This window comes from Lotus japonicus, chromosome 1 (assembly GCF_012489685.1).
Source record: "Lotus japonicus ecotype B-129 chromosome 1, LjGifu_v1.2".
NCBI lineage: Eukaryota > Viridiplantae > Streptophyta > Magnoliopsida > Fabales > Fabaceae > Lotus > Lotus japonicus.
This window is the reverse complement of record NC_080041.1, coordinates 66,143,266-66,161,171: the sequence shown is the minus strand read 5'-3', so window position 1 is coordinate 66,161,171 and position 17,906 is coordinate 66,143,266. Positions and strand designations below refer to the sequence as shown.

Sequence of the window (17,906 nt, the reverse complement as noted above, 5' to 3'; positions counted from 1 at the left end):
CTATAAGAGCACTAAACCTCATGCTTTGGTGCAAAAAGCATAACATTTTTTCGTAGGCCGGCTAGATTTATGTCACCTACAGGCTCTGAAGCACGGGTACGTGAATTTGGCCAGCGCACCGGTACCGGGTGCGCACCGGATGCGGGTACGCCCGGGTACGCGGTGGGTACGCTCCGGTGCGCACTGGAAAAATTGGGTACGGCAGCATTAATTGGGTACGCGGGCGGTGCGGTGTGGGTACGTAAATTGGGTACTTTGATGCAAAAATTGGGTAATTTTTTTACCAATTAACTAATTAAAAAATTAATAATATTTTTTTCCAGCAAGGAAATAATACCTAGGTTATTTACCCCTAAATTTCACCTCTCAATTTCTCACGTTCTCAGTTCAGTTTCACTGTTTGGCTCTTCTCCTCTCTCATGTATGTGAACTGCTCTCAACCTCTCACCACCGCAAGCCCTTTTTCTCACCACCGCATGCCGTTTTTTCGCCGCTATACTTGAAGGTCCTCTCACTGTGCTATTGTCTATGTTAGAGGTTTGATTATAGCATATATTTTCTATTTTTACTTCACTATATACATAAATAATTAAATATACATATATCTTTATTAACGTACCCGGGCGTACCCGCACCTAGGATTTTCAGAAAATGCCGTACCCTGTACCCGGTACCGTACCCGCACCGGGTACCGTACCGGTACCCGTGCATCCTAGCCTACAGGAAAGAATATAATGTGCAGTTGCCAATATGTTTTCCAATTTTTGCTGCCGATAGTCCTACATTCAGAGAATAGCATGTGTTTTGAGAAAAAAGTGTGTTCCTAGCATCCTGCTCTGCTTTCACAACACTGTTAGCAAGAAAGACTTAACCCAACAAAGCCACATGCTTTTAAGCTGTTCATTCTCTTAAAATTGGTTAGTCCATACCAAAAATAGTCCAGAAAAACTGGAAGGTAATGGTGGTTTCAACTTTCAAGCTATTTTCATGCAGGAATTATCCTCCTTAGATTGATTAACCTTCACCTGTAAGCGATGAAGCTCAGCAGAGTTTCTCATCACTAATCTGCCCAACTGCAACCAGGAATCTTCTGAACATTCTTATCTATCATCAGCTCTCTTACTTGTGCTGATCCTTCCCAGTCCTCAGAAGTCGCAAGTACGTTAGATAATTGTATATAAGCACCTGGATTTTCAGGGTCAAGCTGAATGATTTTCTCAGCAGCCATCTTGCCAATAGTCCTATTTCCATGGGCTATGCAGCCTCTCAATACTGAAAACCACATGTTTGCATCAGCCTGAAAAGGCATCTCTTCAATAAGATCTATAGCTTCCCCTAAGCAACCAGCTCGGGCATAAAGATCAACCATGCAAGAGTAATGTTCAATCCCTGGATTTATATTATAGTTATGCTTCATAGTGTCAAACAAATTTCTTCCTTCTTCAACTAGACCAGTATGATCACAGGCTGAAAGGACTGCAGTAAAAGTAATGGCAGAAGGCCTCACACCACTACACCTCATTTCCCTAAACAGGGTCAGGGCTTCACTTCCATATCCATTTGTAGCATATCCCATCAATATTGTATTCCATGAGACTTCATCAGTTTTTATCATTCCATCAAAACCTTTACGTCCTATCTCAACAAAACCACATTTACAATAGAAATCAACAAGTGAGGTAGAAATGATATGGTCAAATTCAAGCCCCACGGTGATAGCTTTACCAAATACCTGCTCCCCAAGTTCAAGGCATGATTTACTGGCACAGGCACTGATAACACTGGCAAAGCTAAACTTGTCCATTTTTAAGTCTAGCATATTCATCCTGCAAAAAATATCAATTGCTTCACTTGGACAAGCATTCTTAGCGAGGCCCACTAAGATTGAATTCCATGAAATTAATGTTTTACTAGACATTGTGTCAAAAATCCATTTTGCATCTTCAATTCTTCCGCAATTAGAATACACAGTGATCATAGTATTAAGCAAAATCGTATCATAGGCTTTGAGCTCACCAAAAAACTTGCAAGCTTCATGAGGGCCTTGACTTTTTGAGTAGGCATCAAGCAGAGCACTAGCAACCACAATGTCATGAGTCACCCCAATTTTACAAGCATGAGCATGCATTTGCTTTACAAGTTCAACAACAAGCAAGCTACACCCAGCACTCAAAATGTTCGCAACGGTTGATACATCCCCCGAAACCCCATTCCTACGCATTCTCTTGAAGAGAGCCAGCGCTTCCATTTCCTCACCATTGAACACATAACCCGAAATAATAGAATTCCACAGCACAGCACATTGATCAACCCTGCTATCAAAAACTCTTCTTGCCTCTCTCATTTTTCCAGCATTTGCATAGCCTGAAACCAAAGCAGATAAAGAGAAATCATCCACTTCCTTCACAACACCCGCAACGCGAGCAGCGCTATCCAAGTCACCACATTTCCCATAAAACTTAACAAGCGAGCTGCACAAGACCTTGTCAAATTCAAGCTCAAGACCATCAACGATGACACGGGCATGGACTTGTTTCCCACAATTAAGAGCAAAACAGTCAGCACAGGCACCAAGAACAGTTGCCAACACGCCCGCGTCACAATGCACCATCTCTAAGGGGTCTAAACTCATGGTCTTGAATAGCGAAAGCGCTTTCCGAGGATGCCCACGTTTGGAATAGCCATGAATGATAGTGTTCCAGACGAGGCCATTCTTACATGGCATGGAGTCAAAGAGGGAATGAGCAAGTTGAAGGTCACCGGACTTGGCGAACGCGGAAACCAGCATGTTCCAGGAGTAGTGTGTCTTCTCGGGCATGGCGTGGAACAAGCGGAGAGACTCGTTTCTGTGGCCGGAGTGGAGGTGGGCTTCGATGAGAGTGTTCCAGGAGAAGGCGTTTGTCTGGGGCATTTCGTCGAACAGTTGGGTGGCGTCGTCGAGACATCCGCGGCGGGAGTAGAATTGGAGTAGGCGGTTGGCGGTGGTGAGGGAGGAGTTCAGAATGCCGGTTTTGAGGAAGGAGACGTGGAGTTGTCTCCCTTCGCGAAGCGTGCGGCCGATGCCTTGCAACTCCATACTCATTCATTTTCTACAACTCCAACCATTACCCGTCGCCAAGTCTCTCTTTCTCCCTTTATATATACACTTGCCTAGTAGGATTGATTTTTTCGTTTTTCAATTAATTTAGGTGAGTTCGACTCCGGTTAATACTACTAGTGAGTGAAAACATGTTTTCGAAACCAAATGTAATTTACAGTGGCACTTGCATTTCGTTTGCCAACACAGTTCCTTACATTATCAATGAGAATCAGTGTTATAAAATTTAGATCGATGTTTATCTCGATTAGGGATGAGGACACCAAATTAATGATGTCGGTCAATTATTCAACCAATTAAATCTATGTAATGAAATTATAAATGTATCCTAAAAAATTAACTCATAAGAGTTAAATGTCACAGAATAGTGGTGACGAAGGAGTTGGTGGTAGTAGAGAAGGTGAATGTCACCTTGTGGCAACGGAGGTCATGATGATGATGATGATGGTGATGGAAGTGAGAATGTAGGCAGCAGGGATGGCGACCACATTAGTGCTAGTAGTGGTGGTGGTGGTTGTGGAGAGTGGAGGTAGACGCAACAGTGATGAAGGAAGAGGTGGCGGAAGTGTCAATGATTGTGGTGGAGGGTAGTACTGACATTAATAGTGGTGGTGGTGGTGGTGGAGTTGGTGATGGTGGAAGCATGTGTTACTTGAAGACGTATGTGATCGTGGTGATGACAATAACAATGGTGGTGGTGGTGGTGGCAGTGGTGGCAGTGGTGTAGATGGTGGAGGTGGAGGTGATAGTGGAAAAAATGGCAATGGTGGAGGTTTGTAAGACCCACATTTTTAGAATTAGTATAATTAATTAAATTTCAACCCACGCCTAGGATGTTGTGTAAGCGTGAGAGGAACCTGAACGAGAGTTTGTTGGTTTAACAGGTGTAATGAAGAGGAAAGTTCAAAATATGACTAAGGATGATACTAGAGTCAGTTTGAGTGATAGCACGAGTCATATTCGCACCCGGCTAAGGTCGAGAGTGTCCGAAAAAGGCTATTTCTGCCACTAGAACACTGTTTAAGACATAGTTCAACAGCGGCAAGAAAATAAGACCTCAGGATATTTTCTGATGACGAGTGTTCCAATATAGAACTATAGACTGTACGCAGGATAAGTTTCACTTTCTGGAAGCCCAATAAAGTTACACTTTATCTCCGCACGGACTTTAAGTGAGACCCTTAACAAAAGGTTTTTCTATTCAAAGCTTCTAAGAAAGTATCCTTCGCTGCTAGGAATCTTTCTAGTGAAGGAAGTTTTCTCATCCGATGTCAATTGCAAAAAGTAGTTCTGCGGCAGTTTTGAAGCAGACTGCGTTTAAATCATTCTCTCATTTTAAATAAACTCTGAAATGAGTTTCGACATTTTATCGCCGAATACTCAATTTAAAACAGCATATGAATGTACCGAAACGACAGGACCCGCGAAATCGACGGAAGGTCTGAGCTACTGCTAACATGAAGGATCGAGGCTTTCTCATGAAAGAGGACTTGGGGATAATGGGGATCTTTTGACTTATTAGATTTTGATACAAATGAATGCACAAGACTTGATTTTGAGAATAAATTCCATAATGAATTAACTCAAGATAGAACACTTTGAATGATAAAGATAACCCCTTTTGAGGAAAATTTAGGATATGAAATGAGTTAAAGAACGGAAAGGGCCGACGATCCGAGGTTCGAGGAAAGATAAGTATTTGGGTTGCGAACATCAAGAGGAGGAGCCGTTATGACTAGAACAACCACTAAGTGTAGGTGCTACTCTTTGCTTGTGAAACAATTGGTCAATGGACCGACGTTTACCCTAGGGAAAAACGATAGAGACAATGAACTTTAGCTAGACACGTATCCGAGTAAGGATGAAGCGTTGTTTGCTAGCTTTTGCTCACACATATAACTTGAAGTGAGATGGTCGAAAGATCGGACTCCTCATCCATTGAGGGAATGAACCTCATATTCTATATTATTTGATTAAGGGGACTGTTCTTAGTCCTACTCTTTACTACTCCCTCTGTTTCAATATAACTGTCCACTTAGTGAAGATGCACACATATTAAGAATGTAATAGATTTTGTTAACTATTAAAAACATTATATGTATTTTTCTATTTTATCCTTTAAAATGCATTATTATCTCTCATCATTTATTTTACTTATAGAGTTTATAAGTGGACAGTTATTATGAAACAAAGGGAGTATTTGATTAAGAGGTTGAACCTTAATCATATTATTTATTATTTGATTAAGAGGTTGGACCTTAATCATACTATTGGTTATTTGATTAAGAGATTAGACCTTAATCATATTATTTGCTTTTGGATTAAAGAGGATGGACCTTAATCCTATTGTTTGCTTTTGGATTAAAGAGGATGAACCTTAATCATATTATTTGCTTTTGGATTAAAGAGGATGGACCTTAATCCTGTTGTTTGATTTTGGATTAAAGAGGATAGACCTTAATCATATTATTTGCCTTTGGATTAAAGAGGATGGATCTTAATCATATTATTTGCTATTGGATCAAAGAGGAAAGAACTTAATCCTAATATTTGCTATTGGATTAAATAGGAAAGAACTTGATTATATTATTGGATGTTGGATTAAGGAGAATAGACTTTAATCCTATTATTGGTTATCGATTGAGGGGCTATTCCTTGATCCTGTTATTTGTTTACTGGATTAAAGAGTGAAACTCTGGTTCTCTCACAGGACGAATGTCCTACACGATGCTGGGACAACAGGTTCGACAATTGACTAACAGTAACAGCAATAAACAAAAACACAAGCAATCAAGACACAAGAATTGGTAACCCAGTTCAGTGAAAAACTTCACCTACGTCTGGAGGGTTTTCACCCAAAGAAAGGAAATCCACTATCTCAAGATTCAGGAACTACAGACACTCATGAACACAACAGTTCATAGTTCACTTCCTAATCTACCCAGTGTATTTTTACTTAGAACCTCAACCTAAGTATGAGAGCCCATCTCACTTTCTCTCAATCACTGCCACAGTGATTGGTAATAAACAATCAACAATCAGAGTTTGCAGATGCAACCAACACAGATCATAACCTTGCTTTATAGAATCAGTGAGCAAGATATGATCACAATTAACAAAGAACAAAGAACAATGACAATCCTAAAACACTCGATCTCTCTATTAGCTTCCTTTTTCTTCAAGCTTTAGGTCTTTGTTCTTTTATAGTCTTCAGCAGCGGTGGCTTGGGCAATAGGGTTTGCTTTGCTGAAGTAACAGATAGCAGCAACAAATCAAAACTGAATCTCCAAGATATTGTTGCAAAATTCAAACGTGAAGATAGAAACTCAATCTTTTATCAAAGATTGTTTCAACAAATAACAACCAACAAATCAAACCCTTACTGTACAGCTACTTGTTCCTCAAGTAACTATAAAAATATATCTTCATAAAATCTACAAGGGCCCACAATTAACGTTCCAAGCATAGGACTGATGTCCTAGTAACACAAAGGCAGATGCCACGGCATCAGCTTCGACATCCTGTTGTTTTTTACAAAATGCAAGACAATAAAGTAACAACAATCTCCCCCTTTGTCAAATTTTGTCTAAAACAACTTACTGAATAGAGAGAGTAAACAAAGAGAACCAAAGCTCCCCCTTAGTAGCAGACTCCCCCTCAAATGATGCATATTACTAACAACCAGCACACTTCATAAAGCACAGTACTAACTATCCAACAAGTGCTAATCAACACACCAGAAGCAGTGTGAACAGAAGCTAATCATCAAATGCATCAAGAACCTACAGTAGCTAAACAACTAGTCAATTACTTGCCTCTGTCAACTTGTCTTCAAATTGTTACAGACCAAAGCCATCAACACAACAAAACACATAGTTTGCACAGCTACACAGATCTACTCCCCCTTTTTAGCACAAATTTGGCAAAGAGTACACAAACTACAGCCAAAAGAAAAAAAACAAGAACCACAAACTAATCATCAGAACTGGAGTCGCCTTCAGTGTCTTCTATATTATCTTCAGATTCTCCCTCTTCTTCAGTGTTGGCATCCTGAGGTGCAGCAGCACCACCACTTGGCTCACCCTCTGGACCTTCTTCCTCTTGAAGCTTGAGAAGCAAAGCATCAACCTTTAGCTTCCTTGCAGTGCTGATCCTAATAGTCTCATGTGGGACCTTAGAAATATCCATTAATTCAGCAATAATAACCTTAGTGCTAGATTCACTCACAGGAGCAGGGGCAGAAGTCCTGCTAAATGGCACAGCAATGTCTATGACATGTGGCTCCATAAACAATCGTTGATCCAGGGTAATAGGAACACCCTTTGGCAAAGGAACCTCATCAGCCCTGATGATCTGAGGATGCTGTTGAAGAATAATCTCTGTAAGAAGAGATGGAAATGATATGGGCAGCTTCACAGCACAAGTGTCAGCATGCTTCAAGGTCTGTTCAAACACAAAAGACTCAAAATCAAAAGCAGTAGAAGTGCCAATCTTGTAGATCAATCTGGCAAGAGCAGTATAAACTCCAGAAGTATGTTGGGTAGGAACCCAATTCACAGCCCCAATCCTGTTAAGGATGGCATACTTCACACTCAGTTTTCCTGTAGACAGCAACTTCTTGATGGACCACTTCTTGACTTGGCCAGCAGTAATCTCCTTGGCGAACACATCCAAGGACAACTCCTCATCAACAAACTCAACAGCACTTCTGCCAAGTGCTTTGTTGATCACAGCAGGGGAGAATTCAACACATTTTGCCCTGACAAACACCTTTCTAAACTCAATACTGTCAGGAAGTCCCACTTCCACAGACAAATTCACCAGAAATTTTCTCACTAGTTTTTCATAACACCTTCCCACCTTGAGAATGGTCTTCATCAGTCCAGCCTTTTCAATAAGTGCAACAACTTCCTTGCACTCAAGTACATCAGAGCCAACTTCCCTTTCCTTGGCAACTCTGCGTTGGCACACATACTTCCACTTCTGAACATGACCTTCAGCATGAAAGGACACATTGTCAATAGGAACAGCAGGGACATTCTGAGGAATGCGTTTTCCTGCATACTTCTTCTTCTCAGAAGGCAAGATGTCCTCGACATCCCCCTCAACATCTGACCCAGATTCCTCAGCAGCAAGTGGAACCTTCTTCTTCTTGACACTCTTGGATTTTAACTTCCTGTTTCTTACCTTTTCCCTTCACATCTTTTTGCTTAGACTTGGAAGTTGCTGGAGTGGACTTGGTCTTCTTCTTTGGAGCAGGAGATTCTTCAACATCAGGAACCCTTCTTTTTCTCTTGATCCTTGCAGCAACACTATCAGGCAGAGAGGCAGTTAACGGGACATCATCAGAGATGTTCTGTACAGAGGCAGGAGCCTGGCTTGATTCCTTGGACTGAGAATCATCAATGGTCACATGCACTGGTTCATCCTCTTTCGAAGGAGAAGAAGAGCCATTAGAATGAGTGGGTACACCTGAATCTTCACGAGCAGTGGATTCCTTCCCATAAATTTCTTGAGTTGAAACATATGCAGGTACAGAAGCCCTAACATCGGGCACAACATCTTGATTAGAACCAATGGGAGAGTTTTCAGCAGAAAGTTCTTCTTCATATGTGACATCTTCAATAATAGGAGCATTTGAGGTAGTCTTGTCACGAGCTTGAGACTGATACACCTTTCTTGATGGAATCTTGGTTATCTTCTTCTCAAACTTCTTCTTAGAACCTGATGAACCACTCTTGAGGCCCATGCATTTCACACCAAGTGGAGTTCTTTCAACCTTGGCCTTGACAGAGTCGTGCTTCCCTGATGCTTCAGACATGATGATTAAAGTGAAACAACACTTTGAACACAGAAAATTGATGAGAAATTGAAAATGAAGGAAGGTAAAACTTGCAAAACGAAGAAGTACAATCGGTTGAATAGAGATAATTTGCCCGTTGAAGGAGGTTATATAGAAGTTGAGCAAAGAAGTAGCCTTCTTTCTGCTGACATCACAACGGCAGTTAATGATGAGAAAAGTAAAACTAGCCGTTAACACCTTTAGGAACGTTAATTTCTATGCTCCTTCAAAGAGGCAAATCCCAAGATTTCCTCTTAATTTATCAAAAGTGCTTGCATCAAGGGGCTTTGTAAATATGTTAGCCAATTGCTTCTCAGTCGTAACATGCTCCAAAGTGACAATTTTATCCTCCACTAATTCCCTGATAAAATGATGTCTTATGTCAATGTGCTTGGTCCTGCTGTGCTGAATAGGATTTTTGGAAATATTGATTGCACTAAGATTGTCACAATACAATGTCATGACATCTTGTTCAACATCATACTCCTTGAGCATTTGCTTCATCCACATGAGTTGTGTGCAACTACTTCCGGCAGCAATATACTCTGCTTCTACGGTTGATAAAGATACACAGTTCTGCTTCTTACTAAACCACGAGATTAGATTATTTCCTAAAAAGAAACAACCTCCTGATATGCTCTTTCTGTCATCTGCACTACCTGCCCAATCTGCATCACAATATCCAACTAAAGAAGAGTTTGTATCATGAGTATAGAGAATACCATAATCACTTGTAGCACTGATGTACTTGATGATTCTCTTTACTTGCAGTAGATGACTTGCTTTAGGAGCAGCTTGGTATCTGGCACACACACCAACAGCAAAAGTGATGTCAGATCTACTAGCAGTAAGATATAACAAGCTTCCTATCATGCTTCTATAGAGACTTTGATCAACATCTTCTCCTAGCTCATCCTTGGTTAATTTAACATGAGTTGCAGCTGGAGTTCTCTTGTGACCTGACTTCTCTAAACCAAACTTCTTGACCAAGCCCTTGGCATATTTGCTCTGTGAGATAAACATGGAATCCTCCATTTGCTTCACTTGTAGACCTAGAAAATAACTCAACTCACCAACTAAGCTCATTTCAAACTCAGACTTCATTTGTTGAACGAAATGCTCCACCATCGTGTTTGACATCCCTCCAAAAACTATATCATCCACATAGATTTGTGCTATCATGAGCTTTCCTTTGTCATTCTTAACAAATAAGGTCTTTTCAATTCCTCCCTTGCAATATCCATTACTAACAAGAAATTCAGTAAGCCTCTCATACCAAGCTCTGGGAGCTTGCTTCAATCCATACAGTGCTTTCCTTAATCTGTATACATAGTCTGGATGATGAGGATCTATGAACCCTGTAGGTTGCTCTACATATACTTCTTCATTTAAGTAACCATTCAGAAATGCACTCTTGACATCCATCTGGTAGAGTCTGAACTTAAGAAGACATGCAACTCCCAACAACAATCTTATAGACTCCAGTCTTGCTACTGGTGCAAATGTTTCATCAAAGTCAATTCCCTCTATCTGAGTATATCCCTGAGCAACCAGTCTTGCTTTGTTCCTACCTTTCCATATTTCATACTGAGTAAACGAAGTTCCAGCTCTAATAGTGACTCTGTTGTGAATGTAGCATGCAGTATTCAAAGCCTCAGCCCAGAACTTAAGAGGAATCTTCTTGGCATGCAACATGACCCTGGCTGACTCCTGAAGAGTTTTGTTCTTTCTTTCAACAATTCCATTCGGTTGTGGTGTGATGGGTGCTGAAAATTCATGATTGATTCCTTCTGATTCACAGAACTCAGAGAATTTAGAATTCTCAAACTCCCTTCCATGGTCACTTCTGATCCTTACAATCACAGAGCTCTTCTCATTCTGAAGCCTCACACACAGGTTCATGAAGATATCAAAAGTTTCTGACTTTTCTCTCATGAATTCTATCCAAGTGTACCTGGAAAAATCATTGTAACACCTCGATTTCTTGAGGGTCACTTTAGTAACCTTTCCAAAAATATGGGTGACTTTTTGCGGAAATAAAAAAAACTTGACAACTAAAAAGAGTAAATGGACTGAATAATTCCATTCTATTAATAAAATATTGATTACAAATATTTCCTTCAATTTGAAAAACACAAGGTTAAACTAATGCTCAACTATTCTTGAGCCAACACAAAAAGAAGGTCTCTAGGTTAGGTTCGAATCCTTCAAGAAAACTCGGCTCACCCTCAAGTACTAACCCAAAACCATAATACCACTAAGACACATACATAGTTCTACGCCTGACATCCGCCCGTTCCTTGAATAAAAAGAGAACAAAAACTCATATGACCATCCTACAAGCTTCAACCAACAACGGTAAGCTCTCTACCCAAAAGGCTCAAGCCCATAAGACTCTATTCCTCCTCCGAAAGATTCTCCTCGACGGTCGAACAATCGGTCTCCAACAGGGTTCAAGCATCAGCAGACATGTAGTCAATCTCACGAACGAATTACGATGCGCTTCACCAAGCTAATGCAAAGGCGTGACATTTCATCAGATCATCAATGATCCTCCTAATCAGCAGCACCACTGCGACTTCCCGAAAAGCATGGAGACTTGATAATGTCGTCGCCCATCACCTGGCAGTCGCCGACCGCCCAAACACAAGCAATACATACAATGACGTGCGAGGGTCAACTTCCAGAATATAGGTATATAAATAATAGTAGGTCACACAGTATACACATAATCACAAACTTATAAGTTTCACGCTCACTCACGCAGATCTATCGATCACGTGGCTTACATAAAATATGAGGGTTGTCCATGACAAACCCCTCCAATATTCATAACAAATCTACTACTTCACAGAAGGCCATATCCCAAATCATATGACATCAAATCATCAAAGTAGTTAAGTGCATGATATGACATGCAATGCCATGCTCAAAATATGATCCGGATAAAATGTCACCCTCACGATGACCCGAAGCATCTCGCTCCGCTGAAGCAGCACGCTCCACTGAAGCATCTCGCTTCTCTGAAGCATCTCGCTTCTTGAAGTATCTCGCTTCTTTGAAGTCCGATCTGATATCGTTCTTCGGAAAGCCGCACGCTCCCCAAGAAATGTATGCATGAATGCAGTATGGTTAGCCAAACAACGAGTTGTCCTCACCAGGATATGCGTGTCTAGCTATAGTATATTGTCTCTACAACATCCTAAGGTAAACGTCGATCCCTCGACCCAAAGACCTCAACAAGAGAGATGTGCTAGACGCACTTAGTAACTTTTCTAGTCACCCTGGCTCACCTTCTCGATGGCCAAACAAACTGCTCAACTATCAAAAGAATATTGCTCGTACTCAATGATCTTTCAAGTTACACTGGCTCACCCTCACGATGGCCAAACAAACTACTCAAAGAGCAAAGAGAGTACTACTCGCACTCAGTGATCTCTCGTCGCAACAGCTCATCTCTTTATGACCAAACCAACACTTAAAAATTAGGAGCGCCATTCGCACTCTGTGACCTTCCCGTCACAGCAGATCATCACCCCGATGTCCACACTTAGGTTCACAACCTTGTCAAACCAGGACCGTCGGCAATTTCCGTTTTCAAACTCTTTTTCACAACCTAAGTTTCATTTGAAATGATTCTCTTATTAAGTAAAAGGTTTTTTCATGAGTTAATACATTATGTCATTAATTTACAAAAATATCAGCTCTCTTTATTCTCTTATTTTCAAAACCTATCAAATCAAAGATTCCCAATAACCCCAAGTGACATCCCCGGGAAAAGCCTCGATCCTTAACACGGAAATGGCTCAGACCTATTGTCATAGCCTGCCCAACAACACTCTCAAAAACTGCCATCACCATGACATAACCCAGTGTTACCCACACTCCGCAATTGCATAACAAATGCATCAGTTCTAGTCAGTATAGTCCAGCAGAAACATATGCACAAATATCAAGAATTTGACATAAAATAACATACAATCTCGTTTGACAGGAACCACAACAATCAGCCGAAGCCTCAGCAAATAGCAATGGCATAAGCCCCAGTCAATCACAATCATCACTAATTAATATATGTCGAATTCCCGACACCTAAAGCCTTAACTAGCAAGTGAGTTGCCTTCACAACAAGCATATAGCAAATATTTTCAATCAATATAATAGCCGAAGCGAAGTGTCCTCACCTGTGCTTCGTCCAGTTTTGTAACGCAAAGCTTGCTCTCTTTCCAAATCGATCACTCCCGCTACTTGAATTAAGCACAAGTTCGCTCCTCGCACTCAAGACAACCTCTCCAATTTTTTTCACTAAAACTCATGCACTAATGTGTTTTGAACTACTAACCTTAATCTGAACGTAAGGGAAGAGACATTACTTAAGATTGCAAAGACATACTGAATCCACACTACAGACTTGCTTTTTATAGGCCCCGAGATTAGTAGTATACGCACGGATTAATGGATCAGAATACAAGAGTAAGCTGTGTGTATCATGGCATAGGGTGAAATGTGTCAATTGTTGGTAGGTAGTAGGCTTGGATTATCATTTTTCCTTGAGTAAAATGAAGACACGTGGTCTTTCCTCGGGTAAATTTCTTCCACGTAACTTTTCTAGGCACAGGTTTACAATATTTTGCAACGAAGGTAACAATTCTGATATGGATATGGAGTTAAAGTGTAAGTTTTAGTTTTGATAGGGTAGGATTTAACTCATAGAGCTATAAAAAAATATAGGGAAGATGAATTATGATCCAAAAAATTATTAGGGACTCTATGATATAATTTAAGATCACTATGAGCAAAATTAAGTGATCAAGTCTAGTAGTGTTAAACAAGTGTTTTTTTTTTCATTTATATACATATATATACGTTAGTGCATATATGTTAATGTCGTGAACTTTTCTTTTTCTTTCTTTCTTTTTACTTTGTTTCCTTTCTTTCTTTTTTATTTGGTTAGGGAGAAAATACTAATAATATTAATAATACATCATTTATATAAAGCACACAGAGTACAAAGAACATATCATCTTAAGTTTAATTACGCTTATCGCCATTAAGCTGATACATAACTAGTTAATTACATGCTTAATCTACGTGAGTCTTACATTACTACCCTCCTTAAAATAGTTTCGCCCTCGAAACTATAAGTCAGAGATCAGTTTTAGATTCTGCTCCATCAGCTTCCTCACCATCCATGACATAAACTCTCCCCCTTGCAGCTGTACGCTTCCCCTTCACAACATTAACAGTTGGCTCCGCCTTGGGTGCCTTGCACTCGACGGCCATATGCCCCGGCTGGTTACAATTGAAACATCGGGGCCCTTGGTTCTGACATGAGTTAGCATAGTGTCCATTCTTCCCACACCTGAAACATGTCACCTCAGGGTGTGCTGATTGGCTTCCTGCCCCTGGAGTAGCAGCATTCATAGGCTTGTACGATCCTGGGGTAAAACCTCTCCCCTCCGGAAGCTGATACGACTTCCTCTGCTGTAATATTTCCGTCCCGTGGTTGTTTTGGGACCTCGACCTCAGCGGCCCCCCAGTTCCTACTCGGTTCATCCTTCTGTTCTTCATCATCTCCACCTCGGTTGCCTTCTCCACCAATGCTTGAAACCGTGTGATCCCCAACGGTCTCACAGAATCTTCAATATCGGCTCGCAGTCAGTGGCGGATCCAGGACCCCCCGGCCAGGGGGGTCAAATTTTTCACATGAACACATCGATAAAAATATAATTAAAAACAACTGTAATATGTTTATACATCAGAAATTATACAAATCATAGTTGTCCTCTACGCGATTTCATATTCTGAAATCGTTGAACAATAAGCTTGATCCACATTGCTCACTTGATGACCTTGCTCTCTTGATTAAAAATTTATCCATGACCTTCACAAGATAGAGTAGACTTAAATTAGATTCATACATGAAGTTATATACAAATCATTCATGACAAACTTGAGCAATTTGAAAACATTTTCATTCAAATTCCAATCTCAAACCAATTACTAAATCAAACCAATTACTCTCATGTAAAATTGAAAATAACTGGAATGTTTTGTAAAATTAAAATCAAACCAATTACCCTCATGTAAATCAAACCAATTACTCTCAATTCTCAAACCAATTACTCCCATTTTAAGCAAACTAGTGTATCAGTGTATGTAAATTGTTTTTTTTTTTTTGGATAAGCAAATTAGTATTAGAATAGAGTACTAGGGTACTCTAACCCAAAAAAGTACAAGAAATATTTACAAAAGATAGACAAGGAAAACCAACACTAGTAGACAAAAACCAGTGTTGGTATAGCACTCCAAACCCAGTGTCATTTACAGAACAAAGCAACACTGAAGGAAGTTCCCTGATACCTATTCCACCTTAACTCAAATGAGAAACTCATTGTCATTTAACTCATAGACTAACAGCAAGAGACTTAGCTTTCTTCTAGCTGTTTGCTGTCAAAATGCAGCAATAAAGATCCCAAAACACAACCTGCAATCTCACGCTTTCTCCAATCAGACCAAGCACCATGGGCCATGAATCACAAGGCAAATAAATTGTAAAATACAATATCATCTAAATATCTAATCATCCCATGACCGAAAGCTCCTGGTAGTGCTCCTTTTGCACAATGACTAATTGTCTAATTCAACAATTGACAAATTGATTTAAGCAAATTTAACAATTGACAACATACTCTACTTTCAAACTCAGCAAAAGGGAAAGCAAATCAAAATAATAGCAGTTAGGGTTTTCAATTTGGGGTTTAGGTTTTCAATTTGGGGGTTTTCAATTCCAACCAACCTTCAAGCTTCAACAGAGAGAGAGAGTGGGTGGTGGCGTTGTGCAGTGTGCGCCGGCAGCCGGTGGTGGTGGCTGGTGGCGTGGTGTCACTGGTGTGTTGTGCTTGAGATTTGAGAAGTAGAACCAAAGACCAGAGAGTGACAGCGTGAGAGAGAGAAGGTAGTGAGCAGAGAAGGATTGTGGTGGGCTGGTGGCTGGTGGCCGGTGGCGTGGTGCGTCGGCTGGTGGTGGTGGACTGGATCGGTGGTGGTCAAGAGAAGGAGAAGAGGTGTGACCGTGTGAATCGACAGGAGGAGAAGATTTGTGAGTGTGGTGAGAGAGAGACCGAGAGTGAGAAGGAGTGTGTGCGTGAGAGAAGGAGTGAGGCTGGGACTTGGGTGCAATTTTTTAATTTCAGGGGGTTCAAAAAAAAATTACTATAGGGGGGTAGGTAGGAATTTTTTTTTTCAGGGGGTTCAACTGAACCCCCTGAACTGCACGTGGGTCCGCCCCTGCTCGCAGTCTATTCACAAATCGCTTGCACATGTAGCGCTCGTCCACCTGGTTGTTGAAGAATTGGAAATGCTTGGCCAAAGACTCCAGCTTGGAAGCATACTCATGTATGGTCATGCTCCCCTGACGAAGGGTCAGAAATTGTGCTTCTCTCTCATCCCGGGCGCTGGTTGGAAAGTACTTATCCATAAATGCAGCACGGAATGAGTTCCAATTCACTTCTTCATGGTTGGCCTCCATGATCCCTCTGGCGCCCCTCCACCAGTACTCAGCGTCTCCCAGCAAAAGGTAGGTAGCCAGGCCCACCTTGGCTCCCTCAGCAGTTTGCAGAACTCCGAAGATCTTCTCGATTTCTTGTATCCAGAGATCTGCCTTGTCCGGGTCAGTTCCACCCGTGAACTTGGGTGGATCCTGCCTCCTGAAGTCAGTCAGTCCCCTATTCTGGTCTAGGGCCGCCTCTCTCTCACGCTGATGTAGCTCACGCGCAGCCTTGTCAGCACGCCTCTGAGCATTGTCAGCTGCTTGCGCCGTCATAGCATGGGCCATAATGGCCATCGCCTCCGCTAGTTGGTTCGTGTTTACCATTCCTTTAACTAAAGCCAACAGTTAGTACCCATCATAAGATAGTATGGAATATACTAATTCATTATGATTAAGTAGTAACTCAAACCAGCGAAGCGGCAATCGCTTCACACACAGAAACAAGGTTTGACCCTTTTAAGAGTCCACACAACTTAGCACACAAGACATATTCCCACAGACTCCCGAAAGACTCGACAAGCTCTGATACCACAATGTAACGCCCCGATTTCTCGAGGGTCACTTTAGTAACCTTTCCAAAAATATGGGTGACTTTTTGCAGAAATAAAAAAAACTTGACAACTAAAAAGAGTAAATGGACTGAATAATTCCATTCTATTAATAAAATATTGATTACAAATATTTCCTTCAGTTTGAAAAACAAAAGGTTAAACTAATGCTCAACTATTCTTGAGCCAACACAAAAAGAAGGTCTCTAGGTTAGGTTCGAATCCTTCAAGAAAACTCGGCTCACCCTCAAGTACTAACCCAAAACCATAATACCACTAAGACACATACATAGTTCTACGCCTCACATTCGCCCGTTCCTTGAATAAAAAGAGAACAAAAACTCATATGATCATCCTACAAGCTTCAACCAACAACGGTAAGCTCTCTACCCAAAAGGCTCAAGCCCATAAGACTCTATTCCTCCTCCGAAAGATTCTCCTCGACGGTCGAACAATCGGTCTCCAACAGGGTTCAAGCATCAGCAGACATGTAGTCAATCTCACGAACGACTTACGGTGCGCTTCACCAAGCTAATGCAAAGGCGTGACATTTCATCAGATCATCAATGATCCTCCTAATCAGCAGCACCACTGCGACTTCCCGAAAAGCATGGAAACTTGATAATGTCGTCGCCCATCACCTGGCAGTCGCCGGCCGCCCAACCACAAGCAATACATACAATGGGGTGCGAGGGTCAACTTCCAAAATATAGGTATATAAATAATAGTAGGTCACACAGTATACACATAATCACAAACTTATAAGTTTCACGCTCACTCACGCAGATCTATCGATCACGTGGCTTACATAAAATATGAGGGTTGTCTATGACAAACCCCTCCAATATTCATAACAAATCTACTACT

At 41.0% G+C, this 17,906-nt stretch overlaps 2 protein-coding genes across 2 annotated transcripts; both read right to left on the bottom strand.

Moving 5' to 3' along the window:
- Positions 1 to 553: 553 nt before the first annotated feature.
- On the bottom strand, positions 554 to 3,143 carry LOC130739911 (putative pentatricopeptide repeat-containing protein At1g77010, mitochondrial). Its single transcript, XM_057592381.1, has one exon. It carries the CDS (start codon positions 3,080 to 3,082, stop codon positions 1,061 to 1,063), a length of 2,022 nt encoding a protein of 673 aa, XP_057448364.1. The 5' UTR covers positions 3,083 to 3,143; the 3' UTR covers positions 554 to 1,060.
- A 3,926-nt stretch (positions 3,144 to 7,069) lies between these two features.
- Positions 7,070 to 10,364, bottom strand: LOC130743138 (uncharacterized). Its single transcript, XM_057595262.1, has 6 exons — positions 10,187 to 10,364; positions 9,662 to 9,991; positions 9,467 to 9,607; positions 8,285 to 8,908; positions 7,683 to 8,091; positions 7,070 to 7,601 (listed from the first exon to the last, which is right to left on the bottom strand). Exons 1-6 carry the CDS (start codon positions 10,362 to 10,364, stop codon positions 7,070 to 7,072), a joined length of 2,214 nt encoding a protein of 737 aa, XP_057451245.1.
- Between the last annotated feature and the right edge of the window lie 7,542 nt (positions 10,365 to 17,906).